General features: G+C 38.3%; 1 protein-coding gene across 12 annotated transcripts in view; it reads left to right on the top strand.

Annotated features, from left to right (window-relative positions):
- The window catches only part of NTNG1 (netrin G1), a 340,737-nt gene that overhangs the window by 184,160 nt on the left and 134,224 nt on the right, over positions 1 to 22,353 (top strand). For all 12 annotated transcript variants that reach the window (XM_045478470.1, XM_045478468.1, XM_045478472.1 and 9 more), the window contains one exon: positions 3,966 to 4,606. In XM_045478470.1, coding sequence (XP_045334426.1) covers positions 3,966 to 4,606 — 641 coding nt within the window. The remainder of the gene's footprint in view (positions 1 to 3,965; positions 4,607 to 22,353) is intronic.

Below are 22,353 nucleotides of genomic sequence, written 5' to 3' on the forward strand. Positions count from 1 at the left end.
TCTGTTAGATTTAGCAACAAGAAGTGTTCTTTGCTTTCACAAGTAGGGGAAAGTTATTTTTCTTATATAAATTTCATTGTTAATGGTATTAGGGAGGATTAGGGTGGGGTTGAAGTCGTTGAAAATTTAATTAATCTAATCCTTTTAACAGCAATTGTTTTCATATTGATAATTCTCTGTAACAACAGTATTACCAATCACACCCTTGTGAAATATTTACACGAAATATTTTAGCATATAATCTCTCCTCTAGCTTTCTTTTTCTAGAATAGTAAGGTTTTCAGCTTCTTTGCCTCTCTCTCTCTCTCTCTCTCTTTTTTTTTTTTCTCTCTCACCACAAATGCAAGCTTTTTCTGAGGGGAGCAAAATGAAATCTTTGTTTTTCCCTAGTAATTTTCTTTCAATATCATTGTCTCTCAGTAAGTTATGTTAATGGTCATCAAATCATGAATCTCCTAAAAGAGCATGAGGTCTATGAAATAAGAATGGTTCAATTAATTTGGGGGGGGGGGGGTGTGAGCCATTTGGTGTAGAATCTCCTTAGAAATGATTTGTTTACTCATCCATTTCAATAAATTGCTATGCTGCTGAAATTATCTCTAAGAGTAGAGTCAGATGAAGGACAAAACTATCATTCTGGTCAAACTCTGATCATCTCCAGTGTAAATTGGGAATTGCTCTTAATCTGTTCAAATGTCACATTATCCAGGAGAGACTTTCTCTGACCTCCCAGTATAAAATTACAATCAGTATTCCTCCTCCAACACCATTTTCCCCTTTAACTGGTTTATTAGTAGTTATCACCATGTAACATTATAGAACATTATATATTTGTTTAGTACATCTCCCCCAACTAAAATGGAAGCCATGCTAAAAGCTGGGACTTGGATTTGTTCGCTACTGCCTCTTGAAAGCCAAGACAAGTGCCTTAAATATAGTAGTATAGTAGGCAATCAATAAATAATTATTGCATGCATGAAACTTTTTTCTCATTTTTCAGGTGCCTACAGCACCAGATCAGTGCAATGCAATAAAATTGTCTCCTTGTCCTGGCATGCATTTTGATGGCTGACAATTTGATGTAAATATAAGCATTTATCCTGAGCTGGCTGTCCTGCTGAGCCCCTATGGAAGGGTATCCTTATGGAACAAAAGCAGACTAAGTGCTTTGTATGGCCATGTCTTCACTAAAGGACTAAAACTTTGAGTTTTGCAGTGCTCTCTGGCATCCACACGTTTACAATTTTAAGAGTAATACAAAGCAGGGAATCTCAAAGGGTGTTCTCCAGAACACTACTTCTGTGGCATATAAATAGAGGTTACTAAAGCAAAAAGTGGCTCCATGGTCAAATTAAGTTTCTGAAACTAGGTCTTACATGAAGCTGAGGAAGATTCTTAACATCTGAGATGTATGATAATGCTCATTAGGGCTTTCTAAGGCAGGAAGATCTTAAGCTGTTTCCCAAACCTATTTTGATTTTAGGCCCTTGCTTTCTAACCAGCCAACTGTGTTTCTAAGACTGGGTTGCATCATAGGTAACTCCATTGACTTGGGAATTAAGCAGGTCAGGGCAGGGGCAGAAGGAACTCGTCTTGGCTCTGTCCCTTACTCACTTTGATATGTGACCTTGGGCAAGTTGCATAACACTTCTCTATGCCTCGGTTTTCTCTTCCATATAGTAGGGGTGGAAAGGACTACCCAGGATAATGGATGTAAAGTGACCCATAAGTGCTAAATAAATGGTGGTTATTGTCAACGCCTTTTATTGAATGTAGGAATGAATGCTTTTTAGATAGATACCTTCAAGTATATTTCCTAAGACGAGTTTGCTAGTATCGACCCATACCCAGAATCAGTCTACTGTACCTCCTTCTTTGTCTCGGCACCCTATGCCCATCTGAGAAGATCTGCACATCAATGCTCAAGTCGAAGAAATGCTATCTTTCAACATGACTTAATACAAATGCCTGATAACTCACTTTGGTGTATCCTGCAGAGTTGATTTCCTGTGTTTTGATACCCTTGACCTCAGATGAAGATGCTTTTGTCAGGAGGAAGGTGGTAGCATCCAAGTTAATGATTGTGCAGATGGCTACATGCTGGTAGATTTTGAAGTGACCATATTTTTTCAGTAAATTTCAAATGAAGGTGTGATTTGTGTAAACCTGACCCCTTGCAGTAAAATGTGCATTTACATATATTTAGAACTTATAAATCTTGACAGATTCCACAATATTTATAGCCCTCCATAAAAAGCCTTTGCCAATTTGCAGAGCTTTGCATTTGGCTCTCTGGTATGCTTAAGAGAGTTTAAATAATAATAAATTTGGTGATTTATTCCACCTGGAACAGAAATGTATTTTCCCCCCTTGGCTCCTCTTGAAGGGGTTACTATAAATAGTGCCACAGACGCTGGGATCAGGAATAGGGAATTGAAATTCGAGAGAGAAGTACAGAAACATTTCCATTATCACTGATGCCTCGGATGTATTTTTAAAACAGTTCTGTTCCTCAGATAATGTACCTTCTCTCCTTTCTCTTGCCCATCTCAATTATACTTGAGTCCCCCAAACCTGTTGCCAGCTTTAGGATTCAGTTGCACTAATGGGAAAGAGAGAGTGAGAGTATTAGCTGACTGGGTAGGAGAAATCGCCTCTGGGGAGGCCAAAGCAATTCTCCAGTGTCCATCTCACATTTCATGGGAGTCAGCTGGTAACTGAGCACCAAGGTCCATCGTGTAAATTCATTATTTGAGACCTGGCTCATGCATCCTGCAGATACGATGAAAAGTTCTCAGTTCATGAAAAAGAAAAAAAAATCTAATTGTAATTACAAGAGAAAGCCTAAGGACAATGTCAAAGGGTCGATTCTTTCACCCATCCATGCTTATAATTACCCAATAGAGGATTAGAGAGAAATGCCTGGATAGTTGGCTCCAAATGATACCATTTATTTTCTTAAATGCAAAATAAACAAAAATCGGGGAGCCAGCTCTTTGCCAAAGAATCATCTGATGAAAGCTTGAAAGCAGCTATTAAGTGTAGCATAAGTGGTGTTGTAACTTGTGGTGATACAAGATTTATTTCCAGCTTCTTGTCTGAGTGGACTGTGAAGGAACTAGCTTCTGTGAGAGGGAAATTATAGTAATGGCCAACATCCATGGACAGACAGCTGACTATGGGCCGGCACAGAGTAACACGTCAAGTAGCCATGGCTTATACTTCTAATTAAGTACTGGGGTGTCCTGTCCTGATAACTTGGAGCACACCCTTGCCCCAAGTCTTTTCTGTGCAATCCCCTTGCCTCTAGCTAATAGGATGGCAGATGTTTGGACCAAGCCCCAGAGCCTGTAGTATACCACATTTTAATGATTTGTGGTGAACAAAGTAAATGCTTTAAGAGAAGGCTTTATGAAGCAGAGACCTAGTTAAGTATGATGGATTTGAGGCGAAGCAAAAAGAAACTGGATGTTGTAGGGGGGTATTGTTTCCCAAACAGGACACGGGTATCTACGGTTCGTTGCTAATTCTAAAGGTTTGCTTGAAAAATGACTTTTTAAAGAACTATGCTCTTGAGGAACGTCCTTGAGGCATGGAGGAATTTCCTTGCTTTTCTATAGCATCTTTCTAAGAGGACACAGAGGTATTGAGCTGTTAGACAGTTGCTCAGTGTCTTTGTGCTTCTGGGACCGCATTATGGGTCTAACACATATGGGATAAATAAACTGTTTTCATTTCTTAAAGCCCATGGAAGGAAACAAGACAAGAAAATTACCATATTGCCTCATTTTTTTTTAAAAGCTATTAAAAAGGAGAATCCAGTTAGGGCAAATAAAAATGATTACTGCAGACAGGGCTCCCCCCCCCTTTCTTTCTTTCCTAGCTTTTTACTCAGCAACAGCAATATGGCAAGACTTGTGTCAAACCAGTGTTTTGATGCACCCTCTTTTGTTCTTCTTCCATAGGGCAACCCCTACATGTGCAATAATGAGTGTGATGCAAGTACCCCCGAGTTGGCGCATCCCCCTGAGCTGATGTTTGATTTTGAAGGAAGACATCCATCCACATTTTGGCAGTCTGCTACTTGGAAGGAATATCCCAAGCCTCTCCAGGTTAACATCACTCTGTCTTGGAGCAAAACCATTGAGCTCACAGACAACATAGTTATTACCTTCGAATCGGGGCGTCCAGACCAAATGATCCTGGAGAAATCTCTCGATTATGGACGAACATGGCAGCCCTATCAGTATTATGCCACAGACTGCTTAGACGCTTTTCACATGGACCCTAAATCCGTGAAGGATTTATCACAGCATACGGTCTTAGAAATCATTTGCACTGAAGAGTACTCTACGGGGTATATGACAAATAGCAAAATAATCCACTTTGAAATCAAAGACAGGTTTGCGTTTTTTGCTGGACCATGGCTACGCAATATGGCTTCTCTCTACGGACAGCTGGATACAACCAAGAAACTCAGAGATTTCTTTACAGTCACAGACCTGAGGATACGGCTTTTGCGACCAGCGGTTGGGGAAATATTTGTAGATGAGCTACACTTGGCACGCTACTTTTATGCGATCTCAGACATAAAGGTTCACGGAAGGTAAGAAAACATCTGTGTGACTTAAGTGAGAACGGTTGTTCAAAGAAAATGCCAGTGTGTTGGCCCCACAGCTGGAGAGTGACATTTGTCACTTTCTACTACACCATTTTCTCAAGAACGCCAGTCTGGAGGTAGGTTTGGGGAAATTTGAGACCCTTCTTACTCAGCAGTCATTTGCAATCCCAGACTCCCTGTCACTGAGCCTGAACCTGGCAGGATTTCTTAGAATTTAAACAAAAGAAAAAAGAATAGCATCTTATTTGAGACCAAGGAATTCCCTAGACCAGGGGGTGGTTTAAGTCTTTAAGACAATGAAACCAGGGGAAACAAAGCCAGCTGCTCTATAAAAGATACTGAAAGATAAGAAATTTCTCTTTCCATTGTTTTCAAGTGCAAGAGAGGGTTTCAGCATGGTACAACTCTGTTTTTGTTTTCTTGTATGGCCCCCCAAAAAGTTTCAGAAATGTGAGTTATATTCCTTTAATATATTAAATCAGAGCCAAATGCAAATAGGAATGTCACACATTTATTAAAAAGGAGTAGCTCTACTTTTCAGGCTTTTGGTCGTTACTGTCTTAAAAAGATAGGCTGCCATTTAAATATGGACCTGAGGCAGGCTTGCTTCACTTTATGGGTCAATTACAGATGGACCAGAGTTTAAACACCTGAATGGTCATAGTTGAGCATATAGTTGGTTCTGAGAATACATCAGAGACACACATGAGCAAGTTTCTGAGAATTTTGAGGATGTGTTAATGAAAACCTCAAGTAATAAGAACCAGGGCTACTTACATAGAGCTGTTCAACCAGATTTCTAAGTGTGGTATGTTATCCAAATAACCAACTGATGGGAGTTGAAGCATGAGGTAATTAGCTGGGAAAACTAAAGATGAGTGAAATACACAGCAAAATGGAAAAAAACAGCAAAGCAAAGCAATAATCATTCTAACAATGCCAAGATAGCTTTAAGTCAGAATATATGAACTTAAGAATATAAATGGTGCATAAATCATGTAGATTTAATTAACAATTATGAAATTCAAACAAATAAGGCAGGCTCCATTAGGTTTACTGGCTTTCAGCATCCCTTAAGGCAACCCTGTCCTCACAAACTGGAGAAGAATTGAGATTCCCTGGTCTTTCCAAGAGTTGACTCGACCTATCTTTTGATAGTGTTGTTGTACTTGTGCACGAGAAGAAAGAAGAGGTCACTGATGTTACGGTAAAGACCATAGCAGGCACACAGAATGGAGTGGTGGACATGACCTCGGTATTGTAGTAAAGGTTTCACAATCTTAACTGTGGGAAGTAGCAGGAACTGGTGGCCACCTACTCTCAATTTTATTCCAGCTTCATGTTCCTCCTGGAAGAGTCTAGAATCTTTAGCAATGACGCCTCTTTAAAAACTTTAACTTTAAGAGACTCTTAAATATGGAGAACAAACAGAGGGTTACTAGAGGGGTTGTGGGAGGGGGGATGGGCTAAATGGGTAAGGGGCATTAAGGAATCTGCCCCTGAAATCATTGTTGCACTATATGCTACCTAACTTGGATGTAAGTTAAATAGATAGATAGATAGATAGATAGATAGATAGAAAATAAAAACTTTTAACTAAGGCCGGGGGCACCTGGGTGGCTCGTCAGTTGAGCATCCGACTTCGGCTCAGGTCATGATCTCAAAGTTTGTGGGTTTGAGCCCCACATTGGGCTCACTGCTGTCAGCCTGTCAGCACGGAGCCCGCTTCAGATCCTCTGTCTCGCTCTCTCTGTCCCTCTCCCCCTTTACACTCTCCCACCTCCCCCTCCCCAAATAAATATTTAAAAATTAATTAATTAATTAATTAATACAAATAAAAACTTTTAAGTAGGGTCTTGGTGACATATGATGAAGATATCTTTAGAACAAAGTAGTATTTCTGAGAGAAATATGTATTGGTACATTATTGAGCTTATGGGTTCTAGGGTGTAGAGGAATGTTTATGTATTAGCAGGGCACCACGAGTGGGCAATCTGGGACTGTTGCCTTAAATATGAATTTGCTATTTATAATAAAAGGTAGCTATCATACTCATAAATATCTTAGCAAAAGATAATCAGTTTCCAGTTCTTATTTTGGGGGACTATAATATATAAAAATAATTGATGTTGGTATTATTAACAATAGCATTCCACAACAAAGTAACAAGTATTCTGTTCATCTACAAGAATGAGTGCTACAGAATTAATAAACTGAGATTTGAATTTGAATCCTAGTGTGATCGGCACTGTTAGATAGTATCATCTAATTTAGTTTTTTTGCAGTTTGAGAAATTTTAATCCAAGCCAAAATCCTTAGAGTCCAACTTCTGCAAACACTGTCATCTTCCACTTGTAAAGAAGGCAATCTTGTGCAGCTTTTGGTTGAGATATAACCATTGTTGGGACTTACTTCTGTTACTGCACATTCATTCTTGTTTCCTCTGATTAAAAAAGAGTATAAATACACTTTAAAGTGACAGGCATTTTTTTTTTTTACATTTATTTATTTATTTTTGAGAGACAGAGAGAGACAGAGCACAAGAGGGGGATGGGCAGAGGGAGAAGGAAACACAGAATCCGAAGCAGGTTCCAGGCTCTGAGCTGTCAGCACAGAGCCCGACGCGGGGCTTGAACTCACAAACTGTGAGATCATGACCTGAGCCGAAGTCAGATGCTCAACTGACTGAGCCACCCAGGCGCCCCATAAAGTGACAGGCATTTTTTATGCATTCTCTACTGAGGTCAGACATACTGTCTCTTAAAAGTGGCATGTTTGAAATGTAGACTCCCACCAGATTTACCACTTTTCTTTTATCCCTGGTCCTACTAGAATTCTCCAACTGCATTTTGGTGACTGGGAAATTGGCAGGAACCATCCTCCCTTCTCTGGGACTCCCCTCTTCTGCCTTTTCCTGTTCACCAGTCAAATGTAAGCTAGTGAGGAAGCAGCTGGGCAAGAGAGAAAGGTCCAATAGAGGTGAGCTCCTTCCATCAGGTCCTTCTCTGTCACCTCTAAACTCTGTCCAAATTCCTCAGGGCAAAACTGATGCTGGCGTGTACTGTGCTAGGCACCAGATGGCTGGGGTATTTTTAGTCTTAAGGGAGGGACTAAGGAAGCAAGGCCTGATGGCTCAGGCGTGTCTCCAGCTTTTAAGTTATATAAGGGAAATGGAGGCACTAAAGAGAGCTGTTGAGCTGCCTCTGGTACACAGGCCTTTCAGCACAGAAGCTGATACATACATTTTACCCTTGAAAATTTCGGTAGGGTTAACTTTTTCTTATAGAGCAAATCATCTACAAAACGATTAAATATTAATTGATGATGTCCAAAAGAAAGTTCTAAGGGTTCCTTTTCCAAGACCTCATCATTATAAACTTTCCAAAATATAAGAAGCCCTTTGTTGCCCTGAACCTGCTCTTGGCCATCCATGAAATGGCTGCAATATTTAATGTGTCATTTCATGTCCATATCTTATCATTATAATGATGTTTATTGACTTATCACTCTACTACCACCCAGGTCATAGTGTGGGAATTGACATTATTATTTGGGGAAAGTGGGCAAATATCCATAGAAGAGTGGACAGACAATACAAGATTTTTCACCTGGAGGTATATGAAGCTATGAAACAAAAACAGGAGAGTCTTTGTTTGACTTGACTGTGATTTCCAATTCTCAATTCTTGTGCAACATGTGCACATGGCCTTGATGGATTTTTTTAATGTTTATTTATTTCTGAGAGAGAGAGAAAGAGCACACAAGTGGGGGAAGAGCAGAAAGAGAGGGGGACAGAGGATCCTAAGTGGGCTCCGCATTGGCAGCCAAGAGCCCAGTATGGGGCTTGAACCCATGAACCATGGGATCATGACCTGAGCCAGAGTGAGACGCTTAACAGACTGAACCAGGCTCCCTGGCCTTTATGTTTTACACTAGTATTGTTTGCTGTAAAGGTGATGTTTTGATTGTTATTAGACTAATGTAGCATTTATGTTCCTTTTAGCATGTGATATATCTCATACCTGTTTTACTGGTGACAAAAACTATAATCCCATCATAAAAATTTTATTCTTCTTTGGCCACATACTTATTTTGCTTCCATTTACTCCCTCTCATTGTGTATTTATTAAGATAATGGAAGGAAAAGAGGGAACATGGCTGTTGGCAATCTCAGCGACTCTGTAGTACTTACATTGTTCAATAAACCTCATAATCTTCATGGACTAATTCTGACTTATGGATGTCCTACTTCAGTAAATCAGGGTGATTTTCTCTAGTGAATAATAGACGAGTACAGTGTGCCAGTACCTTAATTAAAGAGTGGCTCTCTTAGTCTTGATCTCATTTTAATTTACAGGGTAATACTACAATAATATCACTAATGGAAGGTACATTAAAGGGCATCAAGTAGCATTAACTGTATTAAATTATGGTACTTGTGTTAATTAACTGCTGAAGCAAGATGGTTCTAATGGCCAAAAAGGTCATCTAATGCATAAATAAAATCTACCCAGATGAGGGGTGAGAGGAGAAATGAAGAGTAGATATTTGTTCTGAACATCTTTTTACACAGACAGGGAGTTCAAGTCACAGGCTGTTAAATAGAGATAATGTCCAAAATGTTTTCTTAGTTGCACAATTGGAAGTTTTGATTTTTAAATGTTTCGTTTTCTTCCAAGCTTTTGTAACTAAATTAATTGAAAAGTTGAACATCACATTTGTCAGATGTGTAGATTTTATAGAATATAAACTCAGCATAATTTATTGTTTCTTTGAGATGAACAGTTTCAAGGAAGTAATGTGATTCATTGTAATAATTGTTAAATCTGAAAGACAAATGAACATTTGATAATGTGCTCATTTATCTGTAAGATTTGCTACCAGCAATGTATCAGGGTACTGGTTTCAGACTTAAGATAATAGAAAATCATATTCTTTTTTTTTTTTAATTTTTGTAATGTTTTTATTCATTTTTGAGAGACAAAGAAAGAGTGTGAGTGGGGGAGGGGCAAAGAGAGAGGGAGATAGAATCTGAAGCAGGCTCCAGACTAAGCTGTCAGCACAGAGCCTGACATGGGGCTCAAACTCACAAACTGTGAGATCATGACCTGAGCCAAAGTTGGACACTTAAGTGACTGAGCCACTAGGTGCCCCTAGAAAATCATTTTTGACCTCAAAAACTTTAGGACAGAATTGTCAGAACTTTTCTCAGTGGCCTAGAAAACTCTAACCCACATCTCCATTACTCGCCTTGTTACACAATATTTCTAAAAATAATTATCAATGTATTTTTTCTCCCTGGTGCTTATTCATTCCTTACCCGTTGCAGCACCTACCCAAACACCTCACAAGTAGTTGGTTGTCTGTTACTATTTACAGAATTGATTTTGCCTTCTGTCCCCTTATTTTTTAATCTCCAAGGAAGGAGCCAGGGGGTGCTAGCTCAGAAGTTCCATGTGCTACCTTTTTGGGTGTTTCCTTCACTTCATTATTGTTCCAGCTCTTAACCACACCCTCCCTCCCTACACCCTCCCTACCTAATCCCAAGATCTGCAAAGGTAGAGGAACAGAGCCACTCTAACTAGGTGTCTAGAGTGAGAAAGACACCCCCCTCCCCCCACTACACTCTCACCCTCAGGAGGAATCAGATCTATTTGCAAATGCTTACTCTTTGAATGTCACTGCCTTGGTATTTGCTGTACTTAGTATGAAGTGAGGTTGGAATTCACTTTCTTAAAGCTAGGCATTCAAATCTTTAGTGCAGAAACATGTGATATTAGGTAAGCAAGAACACTAGGGAAGTTTAAAAGTATCAAAGCAGTAGGGCATCCCTTCAATTTTTCTCAAATAATTTGGAAAAATCATGTAATATGAAAGTGGTCTGCCAATTACCAAAGGTTTACCAGTTACCCTGCAATTTCTCTGTCTTTTTCCTAGCCACAATTTGAATAAATGTACCACAATATTTACTTTTCACTTCTCCTGTGAGAGGCGTCCTGCAAGGCGATTTTGAAGCATTGGACCTGGCATTCGTTCATTCTTCTCAATTAGTCCTAATTATTGAGGTTGGGCTGTACTACTACATAACAGATTCTGCTTTTATAACACCCTCCTTCTTTCTGTCACCAAAAAATACTCCTTCTCCACCCTGGGACAGACGCTGGGCTAGACAGTGAGTATAACAGAGATGTACTAGGCATAGTCAATGTTCTCAAGCAGCTGAAACCAGAGTGGGCACAGAGGTGTAAACAAAAAATGATGATGGCTTGGGTTAAGTGCTTTTACCATATGAATGTGTAAAGTGCCCTGATGACAGGGAAGGGGATACTAATTTAATCTGGGAAGCCTAAGAAAAGTTTTGATGAGGATATGACATTTGCATGGTATCTTGAAATATGTGCTTCAGAATTTTAAGTAGCCAGGGCAGAATGTGTATTCTAGGTCAAAAATTATGTTTAAGAACAACACAGCATGTTAAGAACCTCTGAATAGTTGGGAATTGGTGGGATGGACAAATCCTGGGAGATGCCCTTCCATCTTCTCTCTGTGGATCTTCTTTCTTTGGATCTCCAAGAACATTGAAGGAATCCTGTATCTTGGCCTCTGAGCCCTCCATGTCATAGGAAATCTAAAATTATATGGATTCTCTTTCTTTTGTTTGCTTGTTTGTTTTTTGTTTTTTAATATGAAATTTATTGTCAAATTGGTTTCCATACAACACCCAGTGCTCATCCCAACAGGTGCCCTCCTCAATACCCATCACCCACCCTCCCCTCCCTCCCATCCCCCATCAACCCTCAGTTTGTTCTCAGTTTTTAAGAGTCTCTTATGTTTTGGCTCCCTCCTTCCCTCTCTAACCTTTTTTTCTTTTTTTTTTTCTTCCCCTCCCCCATGGTCTTCTGTTAAGTTTCTCAGGATCCACATAACAGTGAAAACATATGGTATCTGTCTTTCTCTGTATGACTTATTTCACTTAGCATCACACTCTCCAGTTCCATCCACGTTGCTACAAAAGGCCATATTTCATTCTTTCTCATTGCCATGTAGTATTCCATTGTGTATATAAACCACAATTTCTTTATCCATTCATCAGTTAATGGACATTTAGGCTCTTTCTGTAATTTGGCTATTGTTGAAAGTGCTGCTATAAACATTGGGGTACAAGTGCCCCTATGCATCAGGACTCCTGTATCCCTTGAGTAAATTCCTAGCAGTGCTATTGCTGGGTCATAGGGTAGATCTATTTTTAATTTTTTGAGGCACATCCACACTGTTTTCCAGAATGGCTGCACCAGTTTGCATTCCCACCAACAGTGCAAGAGGGTTCCCATTTCTCCACATCTTTGTTCATTTTAGCCACCCTGACTGGCGTGAGATGGTATCTGAGTGTGGTTTTGATCTGTATTTCCCTGAGGAGGAGCGACATTGAGCATCTTTTCATGTGCCTGTTAGCCATCTGGATGTCTTCTTTAGAGAAGTGTCTGTTCATGTTTTCTGCCCATTTCTTCACTGGATTATTTGGATTCTCATATATCAACTAAGCGCAGGTGAGGAACATTCTTTTTTTTTTAATTTTTTTAATGTTTATTTTTGAGAGAGAGAGAGAGTACGAGTGGGGGAGGTGCAGAGAGAGAGGGAGACACAGAACGCAAAGCAGGCTCCAGGCTCTGAGCTGCAGCACAGAGCCCGATGCAGGCTCAAACTCACAGACTGCGAGATCATGACCTGAGCCGAAGTCAGACGCCCAACTGACTGAGCCACCCAGGCACCCCTGCAGGTGAGAAACATTCTAAGGCAATGGTTTTAGAGGATATTTCAGTGCAGCTGTGGTTAGCAGGGAACTGTGGGAGAGACAAGAAGAGCTGTTACGTTGCTCAGTGGTGGAGAAGCTGTAACTCCAAGTCCTGATGCCCAAATGAGGAGTCCAGAAAAGCTCTCTAAGTTCCATAAAAGCCATCATCACATGAGGGTTTGAGAGTTGCTTGCAAAGTCAATAGGACTTGATGGCCTCAATCAGATTTTGAGGAAGGAAGGGCTGAAGGAAAGACTTCAGTAGGAATCCAAGTAGAGAGTTTAGTCAAGGATTTAACAATACTGCTCTGGTGTTGCAGAAAGAGGTCTGAGTTAGAAATATAGGTTTGAAAATTATGCCTTACATGTGATGGTTGAAGTTTAAGGAATGGATGACAAGGATATGATATGATATGATATGATATGGTGTTTTCCCTTGCAGTTATAAATGACTGTGGTCACTTACAGAACATTTACAGAACTCTGTGGAATACTGTCATTTAAGAGGTAATTTCTGAAGGAAATTTTGAAATAATCTGAGAACTAGGAGGAAATCAAAAAAGGGGGGAACGAATTAAGTAATTCTAATAGCCCCCATGAATATTTTAAGTAACAAACCTTTACGTTTGTGTGGCACTCAGTTACAAGGTTCTTGGCAGGTTCTTTCTTTCTTTTAATCCTCATAAGGAATTTGTGAGGCAGGGTACCTGGGCAGATCAGTTGGTTAAGCGCGTCTAACTTTGGCTCAGGTCATGATCTCTCAGCTCAGATCGTGACTTCATGTCTTAGGTCGTGATCTCACAGCTCATTAAGTTCAAGCCTTGCATCAGGCTCTCTGCTGTCAGCACAGAATATGCTTCAGATCCTCTGTTCCCTTCTCTGTCTTCCCCTCCCCAGCTCATTCTCTCTCACTCTCTCTCTCTGTCTCTCAAAATAAATAAATAAACTTAAAAAAAAAAGAAACTTAAGGCAGGTATTGTTTAACCCTATTTTACAGATGAGAAAACTGAGGATCAGAGAAGTTCCATGACTTTGTTTTTTTAAACATCCCATACGTAATAATAAAGTGACAAAGTCATGTTGCTGATTACAAACCTCATGCTCTCTGCATTGTGCTAATATAGTCACACTAGCCTGTAGTGAGCTCAATCCATACAGGAGACCCAGAATATTCCTAAAGGAGCCATCTTTAAATGGCAACAATTTAAATTATGGCTCTGCCCTTCTTGGAATGTTCTGGGAGTCACCCTCTCCATGACTCTCAGCTGAAATATGGTGTATTTCACTGTATCAGATCACTGTGTTTATCTGAATCCTAACTTCTTAACTCATTTTTATATGTTTGATTGGGCTTATTTGACATATTGTGTTAGCTCTAGGTGCTTCACTGCTAAAATAAAATTCTCATGGTAGTGTCTCATTTTCTAAGGGGAGAAAAAATAAAGAAATGCACTGAATTTTCTAAATGTTAATTTTTTCCCCATATTTTCCCATAAATTTTAATACCCACAACCACTTCTGCTTAAGGTGCATCCTCAAACATGAAAACAAACCACAAATATTAATGGATAAGCTTAGAAATTAGCAACTACACCAGCTTATTTTAAGAGTTTACCTTTCAATTGAGAATGATCTGCTTTTCCTTTTAACTTCCATGTATTAGACTACATTAGCTCTTCTGTAACTATAGTGAATAAGTGTACTACCTCTTTCATATGATAACATTTCATAAATTTGCAGTCAATGATCCTATCCTTAAGTCTTTTATTCAAGTTAAATACATAAATAACATTTTACCATCCAAATTTTTAAAATTTAATTTCCTCTTCTTTTAAAGGGAGAATGAAGTTCAGTAAATAAGAGCACTCAAATGAAAAGCTTAGTAACCATAATTGAAAATAAAAAACAATACAAAGCATTAACTCCAGTGGAAATGCTTAGAATCAAGATTTATGGTATGAACCCATTTTAAGTGGACAACTGAGTGCCATTCTGATTTGGAGCATATTTCTTAAATCCTTGAGGATTTCTTGAATTACAAGGAGAATATATGCTTAAGCAGCTCATTTTCCTCTGAGGTTTGCACCATTATAAAGAGAGAATGTTTCTAATAATTCCTCCAATTAAATTATGAACTTCATTAGTGTGCAGAAAAACAACCCAGTTTAAGAGCTTGTCTCCTTATCCTTAATTCCCCAGTGCCATAGATTTTTTTAAACTAGTGGGTCATTAAAGGAAAGTTGTCTCCTTTTTAAGAAACAAAAGGATAGTTAGGCAAAATACCACATAATTAAAAAGTAAAATAGTTTCCTCCCTCACTTAGTTTAGCATTTGTAGAAAAAGCTACATTCTGGCTGCATCTGCGTGCCCGAACAATGGAAGACAGGGATGCACTCGGATCTTATGTCCAACTTCTGGGGCTATGCTTTTCATTTTAGTTCCGTGGTAGGCATCTTTGGAAGGTCTTGGACTTTTTGTCCCTAGGATCACAGGTATTTCCTGACAAATTAGGAGGTCATGGCCATTGGTTAATATTTAGTGTAAGAGTTTGTGTGGAGATATGTAATCAATGGTTCAGTAGAGACACTATTTCCATTCATTCTCCGGATACAAGAATAAATGTATTAATGTCATGGATTTTTTTCATAGTAATGGGTTTTATCATAGTGATTTGATTATGTAAAATATGTTTTCATTGCAATATAGGTCTATATTTCAATTAAGTGACTTTTAGAATTAAATATTTTAGTTTAACCAGAACTGACTACACCACATATAAATCATTGCTATTTCTGCCTCCTTTTATAGGTAAGACAACTATCTAAATAAGGTCACTGAATCAGTGGCAAGGGGAAAAGGAAGAAATTTAAATACTTACGTTTGGGGAAATGAATTTTCTCCTGAAATTCAACTTGAAAATCAATGAGTGCATGATAGACTAGGTTTTAAGTCTGTGATATAGGAGCTTCACAAACCCCATTGGTTCACAGATCCCAATCCAGAAAATTGTTCCATTAGGATAGCTATTGTGTCAACTCTTGCTAACTTTGTGACTGGTACTAAGACAACTGATATTGTATTAGGAATGTACCGAGATGACGGAGGACAAAACATTAGGATCTCAAATCGTTTTTGTCTTTCTTTAGAAGGAAACATTCGCTAGGAGTCAAGAGAAATAGTTCTAGCTCTATTATGCTGATAACTGTGTGAGCTCAGGGCAAGCCCCAGCAACTGTGAGCAAAGTCTCCTCATCTATAAAGTAAGAATGTTACACTACATTAGTTTCTGAGAATTACTCTTCAAATAAAGCCCATAATGGTCAAATATATTTTGGAAATGTTTGCAGTATTTCCTTCTAGGAGAATCACAATATGTATTAGCAGATTATCCTATAATAAGGAAAACATTTCCATTTTACTTACCCAGAGCCTCCCAAACTTCACCAAAAAGCCTCTAGTAATACCCCATATAACTAGCATCAGTAGAAATCATGTGGGTAGCAAAATTTCTTCACTTAAGTCTCTAATATTATTGGACTTTTCCTATGATATAAGGAAAAAAAATGAAAACATCATGTGTGTGTGTCTGTGTGTGTGTTTGAACTATTTGCAGTGCTGAGAACAGATTGATATTTTCCAGCAAAGTCTAATTTTACCTATCATCTTTCCTATATTGTTGCTACCTTGAGTGAAAAAATGAGACTATCTTAAGGAAAGTATGGCCTTGATAGGGAGTGCCTTTCTTTTTTTAACTGTTGCTCTTATTTTTTGAACCTAGGGGAGTACTGTGTATCGTTCTTTAAGATAGGAAATTAAGTACAGTATTGGAATAGATAGGGATATTTGTTTTGTTTTTAAGTTTGAGAAATTGTGGTGGAAGAGTCAGCAAAGATGTAAAAAATGAAATGCCAAGTGGTACAATCTGGTATGTTTCAGAGATAAATAGAGATGTTGGAAGATTTCTATTTCTCTCAAATGTAAACTTCTCAAACTCTAATTACAGCAATAAACTAAAATCATGTATTTAAAGGAAAATAAGATTAACTCATATTTAATATATTCTTTTTTATTTTTTTCATTTGCTTTGGAAGATATTCTTGAAACCACGGGCTGATTTTAGTTAAATGCATATTGCCTTTCTTTTGTCCCTTAGGAGTGCTAATGAATAACAAATGAGAGCCCAGTAAAAATAAAAATAGTGTACAGCTAAGGGATATCACATTGTCTGGGAATTGTGTTGCTGCCCTGTCTGCTTTTACTCATTTGGTCTTAGCAGAATATCATGGAAGTGAAGCTATTATAACATACTGGTGATATCCATGTGTAATTATAGGTTTTCCAGTGCTGCTGGGAACAGAGAACAGATAGGCGGAGGGTGGGCCAAGAGATGATGGGAGGAGAAGTCAACAATTTGTCAAATTGGGAGTAGATAGCATTATGAACTCCTGAACTGGAATTATATAGGCAGTGTGTATGCCAAATAGTCAGAATCATAGCACTATGAAACAATTTCTTTTAGAACTGAAAGAAACCATGAGATAATATAATCTAACTCCCTCATTTTCAAATGTGAAACAGAATGGTTAAGTCAATTAGCCAAGGATGATACTGTTGCATAACCATGAATTAGAGCCAGATGGAACTTGTTGTATTTTATCCACTGACCTGTTTCCAGTAACTAGAACTGGGCCTGGCACGTAGTAGGGAATCAATAAATACTTATTGACAGAGTGAATGAATGTCTGTGGAACACCCTTTTGAACATCATGTAAAACAACAATTCTAAGCATCTATACCCTTTCACTTGACATCCTACACTTGATTTTAGCCGAAAGGCCAAGAAGCGATCCCTTGACATCCTTTGACCACATTTGTGTATTCCTTAATAAGACCATAAGGGAACTGGAGCCAAGCCCAAATTTTTGGTAATGCCACTTTTCTAAAACACCAAAATTTCAAAGCTTCAACCAATTGTCAAAAGATAGAGAATAAAATTTATCTATCTCAGATATCAGAGTCATATATCTATTCAGGATAAATGAGTATCACTCTACCCAGACACACACGTTTCTTTTATTATCGTCTGATTCGTGCTTTAAGACCAAAAATTCTGACTCATAATTTCCTCCCTGGGTGAGAACAAGTCCATGAAAAGAAGTGGACCCTTTTGTCCACCCTTAAGAAATATTTAGTAAAATTACAATATCACTATGTGTCCCAAAGCTGTCTTCAAATGAGGTTTGTCTCTCGGGTTCCACAACTAAAGAGCTAAAAATTATATAAAAACCATCTTACAACTTGTAAATGAGGCCTTTAAATATTGATAGAGTCAGGGTTGGGTTTCAAGAAATTTGAGCTGAGGAGACATGGAGACAGGCAGTGACCTTTTATGAACATATGTCTTTACTAAAATAACTCAAGTTCATTATATGCTCTTAAGTAACAGAATGGGACTAAAACTATTAATAGTTATGATGGGGGGGGGGAAGAAAATGAAAGAACATAGTGCATGGCTAGCTCAGAATCATGGAATTGTGGGTAATATTATTTATTTGTGCTTTTCTGTAGTTTTCACATTTCATTCATAGGACATATCATTGAATAAAATTAGTTTTAAAAATAAAGTTAAAATTTAGCAAAGTTACAGGATACAAAATCAACACACAAAAATTTGTTGTGCTTGTATACACTGACAATGAACAATCCAAAGCATAAATTAAGAAAACAATTCCATTTACAGCAGCATCAAAAAGAATAAAATACTTAGGAATAAACTTAACCAAAAAGGCTAAAAGCTAAAAAACTAAAAACTAAAACACTAAAAGCTATAAAACATTGCTGAAAGAAATTGAAGGAGACAAAGAAATGATTAAGAAATCTCATGTTCATGAGTTGAAAGATGTTAAGATGTCAGTATTAGCCAAAGAGATCTATAGAATCAGTGCAATCTCTTATCAAAATCCTAATGACAGTTATTGCAAAAGTAGAAAAACTCATTATAAAATTCATCTCACGTAACTCTGAATAGCCAGAACAATCTTGAAAAAGAAGCACAAAGTTGGAAGTTTTATCCTTTTTTATTTCAAAACTTACTACAAAGCTATAGTAATCAAAACAGTGCATATCAGCATACAGATAGACTTATAGAGCAATTGAATATAATAGAGTCCAGAAATAAACCCTTGCATATATAACTAAATGATTTGTGAGAAGGGTGCCAATCCCACTCAAAGGTCAAAGACAGCCTTTGGAACAAATGGTATTGGGAAAACTGGATATCCACATGCAAAAAAAAGGAATTTAGATCCTTATCTTAAACCATATCAGAATGGATCAGAGACCTAAATATAAGAGCTATACCTATGAAACTTTTAGGAAAAAACATAAGGGGACAACTTCATTACATTGGATTTGGCAACGATTCCTGGAATGTGATACCAAAAACACAAGCAACAAGAGAAAAAATCAAATTTAAAACCTTTCACATATTGAAGGACACTATCAAAAGTGGAAGGCAACCCCCACAATGGGAGAAAATACTTGCAAATCATATATCTGGTAAGGAATTGTTATCCAGAAAATATAACAAACTTACAATCCAACAACAAATGTGAATGTCATACAACAATAAGAATATACTTAATGTCACAAAGTGTACACTTAAAAATAGTTAAAATAGTAAATTCTATGTTATGTGTATTTTACCACGTAAAAAGTAAATAAAATTAAGTAACAGCAAAATCATAAAACCTATTGACTCAAGTAAAGCACAGAAATTCTAAAATATTTAACATTCTTAGCCCTTTGCTATTTTTAATATTATTCTTGGCTTTGAGATGAAGAAAGATTTTGAGCAGGGTTTTGAGTTTGTAAGGGGCTTCATGAGGAAGGGAATACATGCTAGTTGGAGGAAACCATATTTTGTCAAACAGATAGTTAATGGGCAGAGGGGATTCTCTGTGTACAGGAGAGATGGAGAGCAATTACAAAAGTGGACTTAAAGGGCAGGCACAGTAATAGTAGTAGAGGATATTCAATATCAGACTGAGTTTTGATTTCATTGCTTGAGGTAAGCAATGAGGAAAAACTGTAGGTCTGTGTATAATGTATATTGGGGAAGATGAAAATATTTTAAAAAACACTAAAAAGATTATACTACTGTCTGTGTGTACAGTGGCTTGAAAGAAGAACCTTATTGACTGTTGCAATAACCATCATGAAAGGTGATGACTGTGACAATAGAAAGGAAGCCTCAGCCGGCATGGTGGAGGCACAGGGAAATGGGCAGAGCCATTGAGTTGGGGCTGTGCACTCCTCTGGCCACCTACACAGCTCCCACAGGCAGCATCCAGGCCAGAGTACCCTGGGCTGCCTGCACCCTAAGTTATACCCCATTCGGGTCAAACCTTAGTCAGTCCCTTCCAGGAGGCTGAGAGGTGGAGACTCATGCTCATATACATGAAGTAGTCTTCTCAAGGTCATATAGCTGGGTTACTTCAAAAAAAAAAATCAAAGCACACTTGGTGGTAGGTCCAAACCACCACTATGAGTAGGGAGATAAAGGAACCAGAGTCACAACAACAGAGAACAAGCAACACATTCCAAAAACACCTCCTGAAGGGCCATGCCCCGGACAGTGTATGACCCCATTTTAATATAATAGTGTTTGCAGGTGCAGGACACATAATGAGCTATTAAAACACGTAAGGGACAGAAAACTGGCCAAAATGATGAAACGAAAGAATTCTCCTCAGAAGAAATTCCAGGAAGAAATGACAGCTAGAGAATTGCTCAAAACAGATACAAACAACATATTTGAGCAAAAATTTAGAATAATAGTCATAAGATTAATAGCTTGGCTTGAAAAAAGCATAGAAGACAGCAGAGAATCTATTGCTGCTGAGATCAAGGAACTAAGAAATACTCATGATGAATTAAGAAATGCTATAAATGAGCTGCAAAATAAACTAGATGCATGACATCAAGGGTGGGGGGAGCAAAGGAGAGAATAAGTGAAATAGAAGATAAAATTATGGGGGCGCCTGGGTGGCTAAGTCAGTTAAGCTTCCAACTTCAGCTCAGGTCATGATATCATAGTTTGCGGGTTTGAGCCCCGCATCGGGCTCAGTGCTGAAGGCTTGGGGCCTGGAGCCTGCTTCTGATTCTGTGTTTCTGTCTCCCTCTGCCCCTCCCCCACTTGTGCCTTGTCTCTGTCTCTGTCTCTCTGTCTCTCAAAAATAAATAAACATTAAAAAAAATAGAAGATAAAATTATGGAAAACAATGAAACCAAGAAAAAGAGAGATAAGAAAATACTAGACCACAAGGGGAGAATTAGAGATGTAAGTGATTCAATGAAACATAATATCTGTATCATAGGAGTTTCAGAAGAAGAGAGCAAGAAAGGGACAGAAGGTTTACTTGAATAAATTATAGCTGAGAACTTCCCTAATTTAGGGAAGAAGGCAGACATCCAAATCCAGGAGGCACTGAAAACTCCCTTCAAATTTAACAGAATAGGTCTTCTCCATGGCATATCATAGTGAAACTGGCAAAATACAAAGATAAAGAGAGATTTCTGAAAGCAGCTAGGGAGAAATGGGCCTTAACCTATAAGGGTAGACACATAATGGTAGTAGCAGACCTGTCCATTGAAACTTGGCAGGCCAGAAGGGAGTGGCAGGAAATATTCAATGTGCTGAATAGGAAACATATGTAGCCAAGAATCCTTTACCTAGCAAAGCTGTCATTCAGAATAGAAGGAGAGATGAAAAATAGGTTTTAATAATACCCAAGTCTGTCCCTAATATTTGCAAGGTGGGGAAAGAATACAAATGAAATACTATATGCCTAAATAATAATGTTATACATTGAATTACACCTCTGACTGGCCCATTTTCCCACCGTGGACCCCATAGCCCACTCTCCAATGTGTAATTAAAGGAGCCACCATCTCAACCCACACAGTTCTGCTGTGTGAAAGATTGATGGCAACATGGTACTGCTGGAGGAAAGTAGACACTGTATCTGGGTCCAAGACTCATAAGTGGTGACTGATCTGCCTGAACTTGGGATGGAAACCTACCCAGGCGAGCAAACCAATGCAAGAAGGTTCTTCTCTCCATTCTCACTTCTCCATTCCAAGATTTCCAGGTAGTTCTAAGAACCTCCCAAAATTACACCAAGTGCTCTCCTTCTGGTAATGGCATTTCCTATCATGCTAACTCTCCTGCCAATAATAACTACAAACTATGGACTAAAAATAAAAACAATTATTTGAAGACTTTAGAGAGAGATAAGAAGCAGGCAGATACTGGAGGGGAGTCAAAGGCATTGAGGGACTTTCACCTCTTTTCAGTTTTTCCCCTAAGGGCAGGCCTCAGTCTGTGCCATGCATGATAGGGAACGGGGTGTAGTTAAAACCAGGATGGAAAATCCTCTTCTTTTATTGGCTTGAAATACCAGAGGACAGGTTGAGGCCACCACAACAACTAAAATGTCAAGACAGAAATATGAAAAGGAAAGAGACAGAGATGGAGAAACCTCAAATACTGTATATATAAAGTTTGCCTAAATCTTTGGTGAACTCCTGAATCCCTAATGTGTGGGACAGCCTCCAAGCAGCGTGGCTAAAGCTAAAAGAACTGAACTGAGATTTTGACTCATATCGCATAGGAGACAGTTTACAGTGTGCAGTTTGAATTTAGTCACAGTCCCTGCCCCCTAAAACAAATAAGTAAAATCAATACTCTTCAGAAGAACATAACAGAATCTAGAGTCTCTACAAAGTATCATTCATAATATCCAGATACAATTTAAAAATTACGCAATATATGAAGAAAGAAAAAGATATCCCACATTCTAAAGAATAGACAACTGAGACCAAACTCTACATGACAAAAGTATAAGAATTAGCACACAAGGATTTTAAAGCAGTTATTAT

This window comes from Leopardus geoffroyi, chromosome C1 (assembly GCF_018350155.1).
Source record: "Leopardus geoffroyi isolate Oge1 chromosome C1, O.geoffroyi_Oge1_pat1.0, whole genome shotgun sequence".
Classification (NCBI taxonomy): Eukaryota; Metazoa; Chordata; class Mammalia; order Carnivora; family Felidae; genus Leopardus; species Leopardus geoffroyi.